Source organism: Aquarana catesbeiana, linkage group LG03, assembly GCF_042186555.1.
Source record: "Aquarana catesbeiana isolate 2022-GZ linkage group LG03, ASM4218655v1, whole genome shotgun sequence".
Taxonomy (NCBI): Eukaryota; Metazoa; Chordata; class Amphibia; order Anura; family Ranidae; genus Aquarana; species Aquarana catesbeiana.
Window position 1 is genome coordinate 348,349,955 of NC_133326.1, and position 18,992 is coordinate 348,368,946.

Below are 18,992 nucleotides of genomic sequence, written 5' to 3' on the forward strand. Positions count from 1 at the left end.
TGAGGGGCCCGTGGTATAGTATAGTACCCTGCGGGGAGAAGTGAGGGGCCCGTGGTATAGTATAGTACCCTGCGGGGAGAAGTGAGGGGCCCGTGGTATAGTAAAGTACAATGCGGGGAGAAGTGAAGGGCCCGTGGTATAGTAAAGTACAATGGGGGGAGAAGTGAGGGGCCCGTGGTATAGTATAGTACCCTGCGGGGAGAAGTGAGGGGCCCGTGGTATAGTAAAGTACAATGCAGGGAGAAGTGAGGGGCCCGTGGTATAGTAAAGTACAATGCGGGGAGAAGTAAAGGGCCCGTGGTATAGTAAAGTACAATGGGGGGAGAAGTGAGGGGCCCGTGGTATAGTAAAGTACAATGCGGGGAGAAGTGAGGGGCCCGTGGTATAGTAAAGTACAATGCGGGGAGAAGTGAGGGGCCCGTGGTATAGTAAAGTACAATGCGGGGAGAAGTGAGGGGCCCACAGTATATTAAAGTACACTGCAGGGAGAGGCTTGGTTCTCCAGTGTCCTGTGGAAATGAGGAAGCCCGCCATCCATAGAGTCGCACATAACACCCGCTTACTCACACAGACAGCTCCGTATTGCGGTCGCCGGGATGTAGCCCAGCTCCAGAGGGCCGTCCTGCTGGGAGTGGGTCGTCCTATAGAGGAGAGGGGAGGGGCGGGATGAGGTGGGAGGAAAGAAAGGCACATCAGGAGAGCAGCTGGAGCTGTGATCCTGGCTCCTGTACCGCTCCACAAGCCACTCATTGTCGGGAGCAGCGCCGGGCGGACTGGAGGGTGGAAGGTTCTGGACCACACACATACACACACACACTCTTATCTCCTGACTGTGTGTAGAAGGAGCCCGGCGGAGCCATGTCTAGGAAAAGCATCGTCCAAGTGAATGTGCAGGACGTTCAGAAGAGGCGCAGCCCCAACAAGCACTATGTGAGTGTTGTCTGTATATAGGATGCTCCTAGGAGAGGAGAAGAGGGGGGACTGGCCTCACCCTGCACCCCAGACAGTGCTGGAATGTGTGCTCTGCCAATCAGGACAGGCTGTGGGGGTTTGGGACGCATGCTCCAGCCTAGACCACAGACATTTCCTGGGGAGAGCCATCAATCAATGGGGAGAGCTCAGCCAGGCACACATATGAAGGCTGCTGTGACTGGTCAGTACTGGGTACTTACTATGGACAGCATCCCACTCCTCACATATCAGCCTTTGTGCTCATCCACACTGCCTGCATGCTGGATGCTTCATTTTTACAGTGCAGCTGTCTGTTGAGATGCACGTTTTAGCACATCACACCGTTTACTTTTTTTTTTTTATATAAACTTTATTTCAGTGCCACAAAGTGCCACTTCATTCATTTCTGCATAGTATAAGGTGCCATGCAGGGGGCTGCGGTAGAATACCACATTGCACCGTTTACTTAAAAAAAAAAAGACACAGTGTCTCAAGCCCTGGCCAGGTTACTTCTGTAAACTACAGAATACCTTCCTGATTGTGTTATGGAGATCAGAAGAGGGGAAGGTGTTCTGTAGTCCTGTCCTAGGGTGACAACGCTGTCCTAGATACAGGAAATGTGCTGTGGGCAGGATCAGCAGGTAGAAAAAAGACGTAAAGAATATGTAAACCCAATATTTGATATTCCTGATATGTGCTTGCTGTACCATGTATGGAAAAGTATCCTGTTCTCTTTGTATTACTACTTGTATTATTACTTCCATTGTGTGAAATTCCTGGTGTTCTGGCCCATCCCTCTGTGTTCCTACTAAAAACTGACCATTATAGATGTGAAAGCACAGTGTGGTCAGTTTTCTAGCTGTACTGAGAACTCAGCCTGTTCTCCAATGATCAGACTTGTGCTGACACACCTCCCCCTGCACAGCCATTCACTGGGAAGACCAGTGTGCTGTTAAGGAAAGCCCATAACCGGCGATCCTGTGACAGAGCACACTTACACTGATAATTAGTGCTCTGATCATCAGGCGCAGCCCCTTAATCTCCCATCAGGCGCAGCCCCTTAATCTCCCATCAGGCGCAGCCCCTTAATCTCCCATCAGGCGCAGCCCCTCAGTGAAGAAGAAAAATTACCTATTTACAAAATCTTATAACAGAAACAAATTTTGTTTTTTTCAGCTGAAAGCTGAAAATGGACCTGGTCAGGAATGGGATGAAAGTGCCTGGTACTGAAGTGGTAAATAAGAATTCTAATGCAGCCACCATATCAAAGGACTGGTCAGCTGCAATATATTTCAGTGGAATTTCAGGCTAGAATAAACAAAACTTTAAAACTGCTCCCACTCCCCTTCTAACACCTATACCAGTGGTAGGCAACCTTTGATTGATGGAGATCTACTTGAACAACAGCGGGCACAGTGTCTCCCCCCCAACATTTTTTTTTTTTTGATAAAATATTTTTACTCAGAACAAAAATAAGTATTACAAGAGAGTGCAGGGTTTAGGAGTGCGTTATGCAGGGAATGCAGAGTTCACCCGTGCATTACGCTCAGAATGCAGAGATCAGGAGTGGGCTGCGCTCAGAATGCAGGCATCAGGAGTGGGCTGCGCTCAAAATGCAGGGATCAGGAGTGGGCTGCGCTCAGAATGCAGGGATCAGGAGTGGGCTGCGCTCAGAATGCAGGGATCAGGAGTGGGCTGCGCTCAGAATGCAGGGATCAGGAGTGGGCTGCGCTCAGAATGCAGGGATCAGGAGTGGGCTGCGCTCAGAATGCAGGGATCAGGAGTGGGCTGCGCTCAGAATGCAGGGATCAGGAGTGGGCTTCACTCAGAATGCAGGGATCAGGAGTGGGCTGCGCTCAGAATGCAGGGATCAGGAGTGGGCTGCGCTCAGAATGCAGGGATCAGGAGTGGGCTGCGCTCAGAATGCAGGGATCAGGAGTGGGCTTCACTCAGAATGCAGGGATCAGGAGTGGGCTTCACTCAGAATGCAGGGATCAGGAGTGGGCTGCGCTCAGAATGCAGGGATCAGGAGTGGGCTGCGCTCAGAATGCAGGGATCAGGAGTGGGCTGCAGTAAGAATGCAGGGATCAGGAGTGTGTTGCAGTAAGAATACAGGGTTCATGAGTGTGTTGCAGTAAGAATGCAGGGTTCAGGAGTGCATTACGCTCAGAATGCAGGGTTCAGGAGTGCATTACGCTCAGAATGCAGGGATCAGGAGTGCATTACGCTCAGAATGCAGGGTTCAGGAGTGCATTACGCTCAGAATGCAGGGTTCAGGAGTGCATTACGCTCAGAATGCAGGGTTCAGGAGTGCATTACGCTCAGAATGCAGGGTTCAGGAGTGCGTTGCGCTCAGAATGCAGGGGATCCGGAGTGCGTTGCGCTCAGAATGCAGGGGATCCGGAGTGCGTTGCGCTCAGAATGCAGGGGATCAGGAGTGCGTTGCGCTCAGAATGCAGGGGATCAGGAGTGCGTTGCGCTCAGAATGCAGGGGATCAGGAGTGCGTTGCGCTCAGAATGCAGGAGATCAGGAGTGCGTTGCGCTCAGAATGCAGGGGATCAGGAGTGCGTTGCGCTCAGAATGCAGGGGATCAGGAGTGCGTTGCGCTCAGAATGCAGGGGATCAGGAGTGCGTTGCGCTCAGAATGCAGGGGATCAGGAGTGCGTTGCGCTCAGAATGCAGGGGATCAGGAGTGCGCTGCGCTCAGAATGCAGGGGATCAGGAGTGCGTTGTGCTCAGAATGCAGGTGTTGGGGGGAGGTGGGGGTGATGTGAAGGATGGTAGAGGATACTGCTATGGGGGTGACCCTGCCCATAACAGTGTCCCCTCTGCCCCCTTCACATCACCCCCATCACACACACACAGTGGTGTTTTCTGCCCCCCCTCCCCTATAGCTGTAACCTCTGCCCCCCCCATAGCACAGTGTCCTACCTGTTTCCACAGCGGAGACCGGGAGGCAGCACAGTTCTGGACAGAGGGCGGAAGCTGGCAGAGTCACTTTTCATATTAGCAAGCTGGTGATTGGTTGCTTAGGACCACCCTGTGTCCTACCAACCAATCACCAGCGGTTTAACATAGTTAATTTGGTCAACTCCTCCTCCCACCCTCTGTCCTGAGCTGTGCTATCTCCCAGTCTCCGCTGATCACAGTGGCAGAGGAGGATGAAGGCGGGAGGGAGAGAGAGACCGGCACATGGTGCGGAGGAGGCTGAAGGCTGGGAGGGGAGACAAGGGTCGGCACATAGAAGGCGGGGGTCGGCGGCAGATGAACTGTTCGCGGTCTACCTGTCACCTGCCTGTGTTCCAAAGGTGGACCGTGATTGACTGGTTGCTGACCCCTGACCTATACTAACCACCCTGTTGAAGGGAGATGCTTATACTTACATATTCTCAGGGCACACTGGTCCAGTCTTTTGATAGCAGAAAGAAAAATACCCCTGCGCACAAGTGAGTTACCAGGTGGACTAAAGTTTGTGGTAGAAGGTGCCTCAGGCCTCCCTGCCCTCAAGGATGGGGTATCTTAATAGTCAAAAGGGAAAGAAGAAAAAGAGGGCGCACCGGCCTTGTGCATTATCCTTAAACGTCTTTTTATTAAAAAAATAGGATAAAAAACTACTCACAAACGTGGGATAAAGTTCGCAGTACACATGATCTCCAGATGACAGCAGTTAGTTGACTGACAAACAGACTCCAGATGGTAATAAAGGAGATATCAAGGGCCACTGCCAGCTGACGCGTTTCAAAGGGATACCTTCTTCCTTGGAGCCTAGCAGTGTTGTCACCTTCAGCTTTCTCTCTCCCTCCCCAGTCTGGCGCCCTCATTAGGAGGAGAAATTGAAATCAGCAGGTATATCGAACAATCTCTCTCTCTCTCTCTCTCTCTCTCTCTCTCTCGATCGCAGGTCAGCTCCACCCGCTACTGCCAGCCGGGGGGAAGGGACGGTCGGGGACATTATCCCATTAAAAGGCTAATCATTTGTTAATACACTGCCCTTTGTTAATACACTGCCCATGGGATAATGTCCCCGGGCGCCCCCCCCCCCCCCTCCAAATGCGCATATATATATATATATATATATATATATATATATATATATATATATATATATATATATATATATATATATATATATGTGTATGTATGTATGTATGTGTGTGTGTGTGTGTGTGTGTGAAGAAGGTAGAAGGTATCTCTTCGAAGTGCGCCAGCTGGGAGTGGCCCTTGATATCTCCTTTATTACCATCTGGAGTCTGTTTGTCAGTCAACGAACTGCTGTCATCTGGAGATCATGTGTATTGTGAACTTTATCCCACATGTTTGAGTAGTTTTTTATCTTATTTTTAATAAGAAGACGTTTAAGGATAATGCACAAGGCTGGTGCGCCCTCTATTTCTTCTTTCCCTTCACACTGGTCCAGTCACATGATCGGCTCCCAGGTTCCGACTTTAGGGGAGAGGAGGGACAGCCGATAATGGATTCCCCATAGTATGGGCGATGTCACTGCTCAGGCATTCCATCAGTTGTCAGCACTCGCTCCTCTCCCCTGGGGACATCACGTGACCAGAACAGAACGCCCTGGGGATTGATATGTATAAGCATCTTTCTTCTACAGGGTAGTCAGTATAGGAATTAGGGTGTAGGGGCTGTTTTAAGCTCAATTGGTAATATCCTGAAATTCCCCTTTAATTATTTTTTTTGTGCTCTTAGGTTTAAATACGCTTTGTTCGATAATTTGCATGTTATGTGAAGTGTGGCTGTCACGGGGTGTCTTATTTAAGGCATCCTACCACTAACCAAACAATCCCAACTATTGGTGGTAGCAGTTGCTTCCCAGCGGTGTCATGTATGGCAAACCATTGTTGGGCCTAAGTGCAGAAAGAAGAACATGAATACCCCTGCTTGCATTACTTTGTATAGATGGAGTTGTTTCCTTCCAGGCACTGGAGATACAAAAGTAGGACTGCCTGTTCTTGCCAATGTACAAAAACTCATCTTCTTAATTGCAACCTAGAACTGCCTGTGACTTGGCAAACCGTTTTCCCAGCAGAGCTGAGCTGATGTATGTGGATGTGCACTGTTTAGCTGTAAGATAAAGAAGTGTCACCTACTGACAGGGCAAGCATGGCAGTGCTGCTTCTTGTAGATGGCCAGTCACTGAAATGTCATTTATTGATGTGCTCAGTGCATTAGTCTGCTGCCTCTGTAACCGACCCTAATGATTTGATTTATGTTTCAGAGAACACCCTTCCATTTTAATGCAGATCAATAATGTAGTAGTGCACTGCTGGGTGTGTTTTTCTGTATATAGTATCCAACATGTTTTGTATTATTTTCTGGATATTTGCATGTGAATATTGCTGTTAATATATAAACAAAGTCTGATCAGTGTTTATTTTCCAAAGCTGTTCTTTGCTGACCTCGCTTTACATCCTTGTTACTAAAAGTTTCCTCTGAGCATTTTGGGTATTTAGCTGCTTGAGTCAGCAGATGTTTTGCTGATTTTGGAAATATTTAATTTCATACTCAATAGTATCCTCTGCTCTCTGCTTATAAGGTAATAAAACATTGGTAGGAAAGGGCTTCATTTACTGTTCTGTGGATGTAAAGTCCATTGTTTTTGTAGTACACTTGACACAGTCCATATCTGTGGTTTTCTTTTGTTGAGATCAGAGGTTCTGTAAGGCTTCATTCAGTGCCTCAGTGCAGCAGCTTACTGTAAGAGCCCTGTCACACTGGCAGTGCGGCCACGTTAGCGCTAAACCGCCACTAGTTTTAGCGGCGCTTTGCTGTCGTTTTAGAGGAGCTTTTTGGCCGTTAGCGGGGAGCTTTTAACCCCAGCTAGTGGCCGAATAAAGGGTTAAAAGCGCCGCTGCCCATTGATTTCAATGGGCAGGGTACTTTAGGAGCGGTGTATAAAGCTACTAAAGCGCTCCAAAGATGCTGCTTGCAGGACTTTTTTTGACGTTCTGTCAGCGCAGCGCCCCAATGTGAAAGCACTCAGGCTTTCACACTGGGACGGGAGATGAGGCATTTTTCAGGTGCTATTTTTAGCGCTAAAGCACCTGGAAAACGCCTCCAGTGTAAAAGGGGTCTAATAAAGACCGGTCACTGCTGCTCCCTCTACTTGTGCAGGATGACTAGTCTTGTCTCCGCCCCTCCTGTAGTTTTCTGCAGACAGCCTATAAAGGGAGCACCTGCTGGGCCCTTCCCACAACTCTGCTCTCTGCACAGGCTATGTACAGCACATTGATGATGCCATTGCTACTTTTATAAGATAATATTTGGGTTTGCAAAGGAATTTGGTGCACACAAAATTGGTTAATATTGTTTGCAGCTATTAGGGAATATATTTTAACCTCTTGGCGCCGACAGCACGTGAATATGTGGCCTCTTGGCGGGTGGGCCTTGTTCCAAGCGGCTGCATATTTGTGTGCAATATTGCCCTGCACGCTCCTGGCACAGTTATCAGCGGCTAACGGAATGCCTCCCGATCACTGCTTGGTGAGAAGCAGCAGAAGCCGCACCTATCCCCAGGGGAAATCTGGTCCATTGTTAACAGCGGGGACAGTGTGGCACAGGCGTCTGCGGGCAGTTAAAATGGGAAAGACCATCCGCTGCTGTATTCTCTACCCCACTGATGAACCTACAGTGTATGTGGAAATGGAACTGAAGGGACAGCCAAATCAGCCTACATACAAAACATAAAGAGTAAAGACCTGGATCTGCCTTTGTTAACAATTTCTGAGGTAGCCTGATTGTCTGTTCAGAAAACAACCGTTTAACCTGTCCAAAAATGACCCCATGACTGTGCTACGGACACTAAGGTGTAAATCTCGAACAAAACTGATAACCCTGCAAACCCTAAAATAGCCAAGATCTCATCTGGCCATAACCCAGCTAGCCAGTGAGTGCCAAAAAATAGCCACATAGACTTTGGTGGCTGCTGCATCAGTCAAGACTTGAGGAGAAAACCCGACTGCAGGGATGAACATGGCAATTCCATTCCAGTGTTGGAGGAACTCGTCCCACATAAGCAAGTCAGATAGAGCCGTGGAATTTAATTTGACCTGAGAGTCCGAGTCAGGGGCTAAGGGAAACAAGGCCTACAACTGAGAAATAAATGACCTACCCTGGGGAATGATCCTCTTGGCAAAATATAGCATGCCTAACAATGACTGCAATTCTACTCTGGAACAGGCTTGGGAGATCATAAACATATATATGGTCTCTGATCCTCTCTAGCTTATATGTAGGTAGACTGGCCTGCATGCCTGAGTATTCAGCGTGATCCCAAGGAAAGTAAGTGCAGTCACCGGGTCTTCCATTTCCCTTGCCGCCAGAGGGACCTTGAGAGCTAAGAAAAGTGATGTCAGTTTCTACAGATCAGCGGGGCCTGTTTGGAATGTTTGATGAGGAGGAAATCGTCCAAATAGTGGATGACTTCATGACAGCGTACAAGATGGATGAGTATCCAGCTTAATGCCTATGCGATGGTATTCAACAGCCAAAGGCTGCTTTTGGACCCAAAAGGTTCGTTTAGGAGCAAAATAATACAGACCCCTCCACTATTTTAGGGTGGAGTGAATGAGGAGACAGTCTGTGGGGTAACCTACTCCACATTGGAGCCTGAGGCACAGGGAAACAAAAACCTGAGAAGTTCAGCCTTGCAAGCCAAAATACCCCTGCGCTGTGAAGGAAGCGTGCACTGGTTGCATCATCCCCCCCTGTGGACAAGGAAAACCGTCCAGATAGAGAGCGACACACTCCCCCCTGATTCCCCTGACCGATGCCTGCGTGTGAAGCAGGGAGAAGCGACCCTAGCTGCAGCCGCACGTCCATATTGCTGCAAAGAAACCCGGAAATTACGTTGATGGTTGCACCGGAAATGACGCAACACAAGAGAACCGTTGACAGGCAATGGAGGATAGAGGGCAGGTTTAAATACAACCCGATGACTCCTACAAATACAGGCTGACCTGCGGTCAGCCTTCCCATTTGTACTCAGTCTCTAGTAGAACATATTAGGAAAGGTCTGAGGGGAAAACGGGAAAAGTGACCTGGGGTGTGCCGTAGTCACGTGATCAGTATGCCTAAGGGGAGCAAAAATAAAGACAGTAGGATGAACTAGCAAAAATGTATTGAAAGTAACTGTATGTAACATTAATCAGCCAAATGCATAAATGCCCCTGACTTCTCAACATGTGGATCCAGGATATAACTGGAAAAGCATGCTGAAGTCCACATAACTAACTTCTTAACAGGGAACCCTTGGTGAGAAGCAGCAGAAGCCGCACCTATCCTAAAAGAATGGCCTGTGGTCAGCCTTCCCATTAATTCCTCTGGCACAAGTGGAGATTGTGACCTCATCCACCCACCTCTCCGCCTCAGCCAGTCAGAAAAAGCCTTATATTCATTCAGTAAATACAAATCTTCCTGTGAAAGGCTGAGCATCGCTCAGCCCGACTCAATTTTGTTCCAGGAGTGGGACATGACGTCCCGTATTGCTGATGAAACATGTGCTGTATACTATATGAAGCTGAGGCTACTTACAGTTCATAAAGTGCTGATAGCCACTGCATGTTTTAGTGAAGGAAATAGTTTGTTTGGAATAGTTTGATCCAAACAAACTAAAGATCAACGAAAATGAGTTAAAACACCTAGACGTCTGTCCGATTCAGATGTGTCATGTGAAAAAAATGTCCTTCCAACATTTTCTTCATTTTAGTGCCTTAGGCTGTGTAGAATGATATTCCTCCTCTACTTTACATGAACAAGCATGACAATGTAATGCATAACTGAGTAAAACCCATATAGTTCTGGTCATGGCCCTTTTACTAAGGTGGATTTTTGTTGCAGGTTAGTTGAGGTCAGAGCTGTTTTGTGTTGCCTGAAGGTAAGAGTGGCAGGTGAGAGAAAAGCTCAAATTATCATAAAGATAAACCGGCCTACCAAAAAAGTGGCAATCCTCACTGAGAGTCAGACTGTGGATGACTAATGTCCTATTACTAGTGATCATCCTGTGTCATTATCTGTAGACAAGTGAGGAGATCACATACACTACACATGACCAGGGCTATTATCATAGTATCTCAAAACATGAATGAGACTTCTGGAAGGCTCACATGAGACAAACATAAAAGGAAACCCTGTACAACTGAGAAATGTTAATGTCCTCCATCTGTGTCTGGCATTCCCTCAGGGAGTGTCCTTTCACACAGGAAATGGTTTCAGTTATCAGTTTACACTGTCCAGTGCTACCTTCTATAAGGTTTAGTCATACATGAAAGATTGTGTCCGCAAGACAATGAATTTCCAGCTCTGGGTTTAGTAACCTGAGGCCAGCCATTAGTAGTTTAGCACACTTATACACTTACACTTTAAAAGCACAATGGGATGGGTTAACAAAGGGAAATGCGTGTGTTTTTTTTGTTTGTTTTTTGTGTTTTTTTGTTTTTTTTGTAAATGTGTGTCAATATCAGCACTTTTTTTTTGTGTGTGCAAAATCAATGCTATTGCTATAGTTTTATGTATGTCCAAGCCACATCAAATCACTTTAAAAGTGATATTCAACAGTTTCTGTTATTTCTAAGCACTTTTGCCAGTGTCAAGTTAAAAACTGTTCTAAAATGTACACCATTACTACAGTGGCTTAAATACTGCAGGGGTGAGGCAGCACTACAGAAGAGAAAGGAGAGGTGGATGCATTTAGACGGAGAGCGCACTACTTTCATGCAACAAATGAATGACTTAGTACGTGACACTTTTATTTATTTGGTGAATAACACACTAAATAGGTGTGCGTATAGGTCACCTAATGAGGCTACATGACGAAACTGAAAGATCATCTACTTTTTTTTTTTTTCAATTCTTTATTTAGCAGTTTTGCAAAAGAACAATGCTAATCAAAAGAAAAACAAAAAAACAAAAACCCGCCCTCCGAGGGGAGACTTGCAGAAGCGGTGGAGTAAAACCAATAAAATCAAACAAAGTAAAATACCATAGTACCCAAACAGTCTGACAAACATTGATCCTAATAGGGATGCAACAGTTGGGTAAACCACACAGAGGTTGTAAAACCTGTGAATTGCACAACACATCATCATTTCTACATGTATTTGGATTGTTTGACCTTACAATGGACTTTGAGCCCTGGTTCACACTGACAGCAGGAATGAAATTGTGCAAGTTCAGTTGAACTCTCACAATTTCATTCCCACATGTCAGTCCCGACTTTGGGGGCAATTTCAGAGACATCTGTGTGGGTTTCTGCACAAATATCAATGGAAATCGCACCCCAAAGTCTCCAAAAGTAGTACAGAAACTACTCTTGGGAATCAGTGTGGCGCCGCAAATGCAGCGTCACACCGATTCAGACAGTGCCATTGCCTCCGATTTGGCATGCAATTTGACATGTCAAATCTCATGCCAAATCGCTCCAATCCAAACCAGGGCTGAACAGAGCTTTGCGTTTTATCTGCACGAGATAAATGTTTGTTCATTTTGATTATCTTCATTGTAACGCTATGTTGTTTAATAATTGAATTAATGCAGCACTCATTTACATACATTGGTGCATTTTTCTCTGTGTGCCATCCTTTGTTAACCTTCCCCATTGTGTGGGAACTTGCAGTTCTCAATTTAATTGCAAATTTTTTTTTTTTTTTCTGATGACTTTTTATTCAGTAGTATTTTTTTTTTTTTTTAATATCTTGCATTTCGGTGGCCCACTAGAGCTAATAATGCCAGTCATGGTTTCATCAAAATCCTAGAGCAGGGGTCTTCAAACTGCAGTCCTCCAGGTGTTCAGGAACTACAATTCCCGTCATGTGTGTGAATGTCAGAGTTTTACAATGCCTCATGGGATGTGTAGTTCTGCAACAGCTGGAGGGGCCGTAGTTTGAGGATCCCTGTCCTAGAGAAACACTCTACTCTTCTGGCTTTCAGGATATTTTTGAAGATCCCAATAGGAAACTCCACTATTATGAAAAGTTATATATAATTGCTGTGTAAGCCGTTTTTTTTATATTTAAAATTTTATTAAAGAATCACCTTTTCATTTCAGTTTGTAGCCGTTGGGAATGTTTCTTTCTGTAACTGTCAAAAAATGTTAATGTTGTTTCTTAAAATATGTCACCCTAAGGGCATTATGTAAGCTGCATGTCTACTCTCCTAGAAGTGTCACCTTTTTATATTTCAGGTATCTCCTACAGTAGTGGTGAGACAAGTAGAGTCCATTAAACACATTTAAGGATGCAGGCACTGCCGCTTTCTTATAAGAGTACTGAAACAGCTCAGCTGGAGATGACAGCTGAGCCTCCATTTAGAAATGAGTTTGAGCAAGGGCAAGGCAAGCATATCTGTAAAGAGATTTATTAAAATCTTTGCGGTTTATCTGGAGGGATTTTTATTTTTGTCATCGTGGGCTTTACGGGGAGTCCCAGTTCACACTGATGCGGTGGGGGATTTGCAGCACGTTCTGTTCATTTCCCGCACCGCATCACAGCCCCACTCTGTTTATGCGAACCGCTGCAGGTGTCAGTGTTAAGTTAATGACGCCCCAAAAACGGTTTGCAAAACGCAGTGCGCTTGGCTGAATCAGATCATATGGGTGTGAACACCCATGCGAGCCAATTTCAGTGCGGCAAAAAAAAGGTGCATACACTTTTTTCATGCAGGTGTGGTGCGATTTAAGCCATACAAAATGAATGGGCTCTAATCGCACTGAAAGAATAACATGTGATTTGAACAGGAATGCGGTGCGATTCCTGTCCGAATCACATGCAGTTCACCACATCAGTATGAACCCAGGCTATTCATATTGGCTTATGATGTGTTATGTTGTGCAAGGACAGAGATGCATGGGGGGGTGTTATTCAGAATGAATGGCATTGCAACTCAACTCACCAACACATGTTATCATGTAGTGTGGTAATGCGTGTTTGTTATTGCTTTGGTATTAACGAGTCCTTGCTTTGCAAGTCTGAGTGAATTCCTGATATTTCTTAAGATATAGCAAAAGGATGATATTTCAAAAACTCTATACCTAATAATCAATGAGCTCTAGTCAAATGACTGCCAATTCTGCTTTAAAGTCCTCATTCTGTTTCAGGCAGAAGGAAGCACTTTCCCAGGCTAACCTCCCTTAGTGATTGTTTAGACTGCAACAGTGGCGTTGTGTCAGATTTTATTTACATGATACAAATTTACTGAAAGTTCAAATAGTTAGCCAAAATTACTGTTTTCAGTGCAAATATTAATATTTTAGCTAGCAAATGCGATTAGCAAAGTGTGTAAGGTATAACAAAAGGCTAAAAACACTTCTCCTTTTACATGAAGGTCAAGTTAATATAACCCAGCACAGAGTTCCCCCCTTTTAACAGAATCTGCAGAGTTCCTTTTTACAGTGCAAGGGAACACTGTGAACTCTGATGTAAAGGAGAACTCTGTGGGCTCTGATTTAAGGGGGGATTCTGCTTACTCTGGTGTAAAGGGGAACTCTGATATAAGGGGATATCTGGTTACCAGAGCCCCCCCCCCCCTTTTACATTGGTGTCCGCAGCATTTCCCTTTACATCAGAGTTCTGACTTGCATCAGGGTTTGCAGCATTGCCCTTTACATCAGAGTTTCCCTTTACATCAGGGTCCACAGAGTTCCCCATTATACTGTTAGGGGGAATCCTGCAGAATCTGATGTAAAGGGGACTCTGAGGACACTGATTTAAGGGGGGTATGCCGTGTGTGTGTGTGTGTGTGTGTGTGTGTGTGTGGGGGGGTTACCGATATAAGGGGGAACATTTATATCACGCCCCCCCCCTCACCTTAGTGTATTTACTCCCCCCTTACATCAGTGCCCCCCCCCCCCCCCAGGCTTTCTGTGGCCTGGATGGAGGCTGGAGCTGTTACTGACCTCCATTCAGTTTGTTGGGTGTATTGTGCGCCAGTGACCCCTGTGTTGAGTGTTCAGCCACCCGCAGGTCAAATCCTGCCCAAAGCCGGCACACAGCCATATTTTTTTATGTGCAGCCACTGCCTGTAATTGAATTTATGGACAGTTTGTAAATCACCCAATTTTTACAAACTGTCCATAAATGTATGGGCGGTTGGCAACCCTGGATATGATATCAGCAGCCCCAGCAGTTTCAAGTAGTTTATTACTGTAGGTATGTCCAATTACAAATAAACTGGCAGTGAAAATAGGGAATGTTCTGTAGTCTAGGGGAAGAGAACTGGTCAGGGTTGACAACACTGCTTTTGATTTCATGCAGCAAAGGCCCTGTGTCAGCTCAAATAGCAAGTACGTGCAGTGTTTTATGGGAAAATGTACACTTGTTGCATGTATGGTTTTTTTTTTTTTTTTGAATTACACTTTTTAAATCTAATTCTTAGGCAACTTTGTATACAGTACTGTAAATGAATACAAAGCTTTCCTCTGGCTGAGGCAGACTAATGACATCATGCTTTCTGACTCGGCCAATCAGAGGAAGCTTTGTATTGAAGCCAGCACTGTGTATTGTAGGTAGCTTAAGCTACCTACAGTACATACAGTGCTTAGAGCCAGTGCAGCACTTAGTGAAGGAAATTGTTTGTTTGTTAGTTTGTAACACTACCCTCTCCCCAGACTGCCAATGCTGCTGTCTGCTGTGCCTCCTGTTCTGATTCCTCCAGAGTTGTCTCGCTAATACAGGTGTGTTACTGGCCAGATCACCAGGTGAAAAAGCCAAATAAAGCTTAACCTTATCACTTATTAATTTGAAGGAGTGTTTTTTATATCTTCAATTGGAGTTTTTTTTTTTTTCAGGTGGACTTTTTCACAAGAGGATATTTCTTTGTGATTCCTTTTTTTGTTTTTTTTTGTTTTCTGTATTTTTTGTTTGTATAGCGCAACACTTTGTTTACACAAGATAAATCAATTGACTCCACCATCCACACTAAACAGTGTGGAGGAAGAAAATTTTCCTGCTGGTTATTGTATTCTGACTGCTCCTGCAGCTATCCTAATCGCCAAATGGTGGCTATATCTGATTTAAAGTGATTGAAAATGATCACCTGGTAAAACAACTCATTCAGTTTAAAACAGAAATGAAAGGCAAAACATTTTTGTATAGGTATAAAAAAAAAAAAAAAAAAAAAAAAAAAAAAACAATATTTTTTTTTTTTCCCCATTTTTTTTTTTTTTTTTTTTTTTTTTTTATAAGTGATTACATTCCATCTGTTCTCAGCTGCATAAGAGCTGGGGGAGGAGAAGCAGTAGCACACAGAGGTTTCCAGTGAATGGCTTTGCATTGGGGGGGGGGTGGATTTCAGGACAAGTCTGATCATTGGAGGAGAGTACAATGAGTTCCCAACATAGCTAGAGAATAAAATAAATAAATAACATGGTTAACTTAAAGCGGTATTTTTTTATTTTTATTTTTTAATTCTTTTTATTAAATTTTTATAACAAAAATAGAACCCAAAGAACGGAGCAGGCAACATACCCATTCCATCCAGTGGCCACGCAGGGCCAGTAACTGCTTGAACTAACATTCAACTACCCCACCCCCCCCTCCCTCCCCCCAAACTCCGACCAACAGCCAAGTCCAGGAAAGTAATAGCGCCTATTAATTCAGTAGAGTGTTACCATGTCATTCATCAGGCAGGATGCTCAACACTAGCTGAGGGGATAGATAAGCAAGTACCTATTCAGGCAGTCATCATGGGATCCGAGGATTATCCACCCTATGTCATCCAATTTGGGACCAATTCACCTAACCATACATATTTATTTAACCCAAAGAGTTTGCCAGTCCCTTCCAATATGACAGTGTAGGAGCATCTGGCTTTCTCCAGTGTAGTAGGATAGCTTTCCTACTGTAAAACAACCCTATATTTAACAAGCCAGAGGGAACGACTTCTTCTACCAAACCAAGAAGGCAAACCCTTGGCGTCGAAGGGATTGGAACACTGAGGACCTCAGAGATACAGGAGGTGATCTCAGACCAGAAACTCTGGATCTGCGAACAGCTCCAAAAGACATGTTCCGCATTGGCTGGGGAGAATGAACATCTCCAACATTCACCACTAGAGGAGGGATAAATGCGTGACAACCAGGCTGGTGTATAATAAAATTGATGTAGGAATTTAAACTGGATCAGACGAGCCCTGGCAGACACCAAGTGCTTGAAAAGGTGATCCCACATATCATCCCAATCTTCCCCCTGGATATCTGTGATTTCCCTCTCCCACCTTTCCCGGCATCTAGATATCCCTGGAGGTGTTTTTTTAAATAGAGATTTGTATGTTGCTGATAATGGTTTAACCAAATCCTCTTTGGACAAGAGATCTTCGAGAGCCGAAGGGAGATACTTGACTCTTCGGCTACAGAACTGTGCCTGAAATGCGTGGCGCAGCTGCAGATAGCAAAAGAAATACGAGTTGGGCAAGTTGTGTCTTGCCTTCAATTGGTCAAAACCCTCCCTGGTGATGTCTCCCAACACCTTAACACCTCCACTGGCCCAAATCATGGGATTCGGTAGGGAGCAAAAATTAGGGAGATTTGGATTCATCCACAGGGGGGCCGAGGGTGTAACTCCCACATAGCGAGGAGACACCAGGACTGTGGCAGCTTCCCATGCCCTAATAGTCGCTTTCATTGACTCAGTCAGCGGTAGGCTGGATTTTGGGCCTCTATACAAGGCCAGTCGTAAACTCTTGTATGACCCCAACTGTGCAGCTTCTAAGACTGTGGCAGAGTCCCCGTCATCCACCAACAGCCAATGCCTAGCAAAAACCAGATGGCCAGCCAGATAGTATTTCTGCCAGTCTGGGAGTGCCAATCACCCCTGTCCCCAGGGTTCCTGAAGTACATTGATGATTATACGAGGTTACTGGGGGGACCGCAGAAATGACCCAATGATACTGTTCAATTTTTGAAAGTAAGCTCTGGGAATCCACAGAGGAGAATGCCATAAGAAGTATAAAATTACTGGCAAAATCTTAATTTTAAGAAGGCTTATATGCCCCAAGTAAAGGTAAGGGCAACCGCTTCCATACCTGGGTTCTTTGCTTGAGCTGAGTTACCAGCGGGAGAAGGTTTAGTGGCATGTAATCTTGAATGTTGACAGTTATTTTAACACCCAAATAAGTGAGAGAGGAAACCTACAACAGAGAAAGGCTGCCATCCATTAGATTTTTTGCTTCAGGATCCACTGGTAGTATGGATGACTTGTCCCAATTTACCTGCAGGCTCGAAAAGGAGGCACATGTGTTAAGTATTAATAGGGCTGCTTGGAGAGATTGCCCCAGGTCCCTGAGGAACAGGAGCAAGTCATCAGCATATAGTGCAAGACATTCCTGAATATTCCCCACCCAAATTGCGCCTACCTCTGTGGACTGCCTAAGTGCCCTTGCTATGGGCTCCATCATTAGAGCAAAAAGAAATGAGAGAGTGCAACCTTGCCTAGTGCCCCTACCTATGGTAAAGAAATCGGAGACAGAGTACCCCGGCCGAATTGTCGTCCGCGGGTCACTATACAGCAAAGTGATCCAACGGCCGACACCAGGACCAAAGCCCATATTTTCCAACACTTTATGCATATATTGCCAATCGACAGAATCAAAAGATTTTTCGATGTCTATAGAGACAATGACTTTGGCTGGGGAGTCCGGGGTTTCTAGTTGCAGATGCGTGAACAACCTTCTCAAATTTGTGTCTGTCAACATCCCAGGCATGAAACCCGTTTGGTCAATGTCTACCAAAGTCGAGATGACTTTGGCCAAACGGGATGCCAAAACTTTAGTGAGGATCTTCAGATCCATATTGAGTAGTGCTATAGGGCGATAGGAAGAACACACCTGTGGGTCTTTGCACGGCTTCAAGAGTAGTACCATTTAGGCCTCTATCATTGAAGCCGGTAGGGCCCTTTGATCCAAGCAATGAGTGAAAAGTATGTTCAGTCTAGGTGCTAACTGTATCATGTATAATTTGTAGAAGTCTGCCGGGAATCCGTCCGGAGCCTTCTGGGGTGGAAAAGCAAGTATGGCCGCGTCTAGGAAGGGAGAGCCCCTGTAGCAACTCATCTAATTCATGAGGGTCATAGGAGGGAATAGGAGAATATAAGGAGGCATAATAGTGCACAAATTCCTTCAAGATACTAGCCGGATCTGTAACCAGTGTCCCACCCGTGTTTTTTATGACAGATATGCTAACCAAGTTGGCCAATAGTTTTCCATTCTTGTCTCCTTCAGCAAAGATAGACTCCGCCCTCCATCTAGACTCAGTATGTGCAAGATTTGTAAAGTGCAGTGACACAGAACGCCGCATCTCCTGCAGGGACAAATAATTAGCCTATGATGGGGAGTCGGCGTGCACCCTCACACCCTCCCTTTCTTTGGCCAGGAAAAGCTCACCCTCTTAATTATGTTCTTTCCTGAGTGCCTTTTTGCAGAGATACACTCTCCCCTTGCCACTGCCTTAAATGCATCCCACACCAATGGCGGCTCGGCCGAGTCTGCATTGGTTAACCAGTATGTCTCAATAGAGGATTGTACTTGAGAGACCACCTGATCCTCCAGAAACCACCTCGGTGACAGTTTCCAGCCTCCCCTCCTCCCCTTCCGTGTGGGAGAGTCAAGGTGACAGAGTGGGTTGTGATCTAATGTTCCCCCAGCCAAATATTCTGAATCATGTAAATACATTAACAGGGGAGCATTGCCAAATGTCAAATCAATTCTAGCTGAGGATTTATGCGTGGAAGATAAATGAGAATAGAACATGACATTTGGATGCTTCCAACACCGTAGTTCAGTCAGACCTGCCATAGATACCCAGGAGCAAAGGTCTACCGAGGCTTGCTTAATGGCATTGGATGAGTCCAATACAGGGTCTAAAATGGCATTGAAATCCCCCATGAGTAGCATAGGTAGATGGATATAAGATGCTAGTGTAACCGTCAAGTCATACAGTAATTGCACTTGGAAAGGTGGGGGTAAGTATATGTTTACCAGCAAGATTTTATGGTAAAAGATGTCCAGTATCCCTGCCACATATTGACCCCCCCCG

General features: G+C 45.5%; 1 protein-coding gene across 3 annotated transcripts in view; it reads left to right on the forward strand.

Moving 5' to 3' along the window:
- The first annotated feature begins 644 nt into the window (after positions 1 to 644).
- Positions 645 to 18,992, forward strand: part of SH3PXD2B (SH3 and PX domains 2B) — a 296,070-nt gene continuing 277,722 nt past the window's right edge. For 2 of the 3 annotated variants that reach the window (XM_073620589.1, XM_073620591.1), the window contains exon 1: positions 645 to 930. In XM_073620589.1, the coding sequence (XP_073476690.1) occupies positions 859 to 930 (72 nt within the window). In that variant the 5' untranslated portion in view covers positions 645 to 858. The remainder of the gene's footprint in view (positions 931 to 18,992) is intronic. The other variant, XM_073620590.1, reaches the window with a different exon arrangement.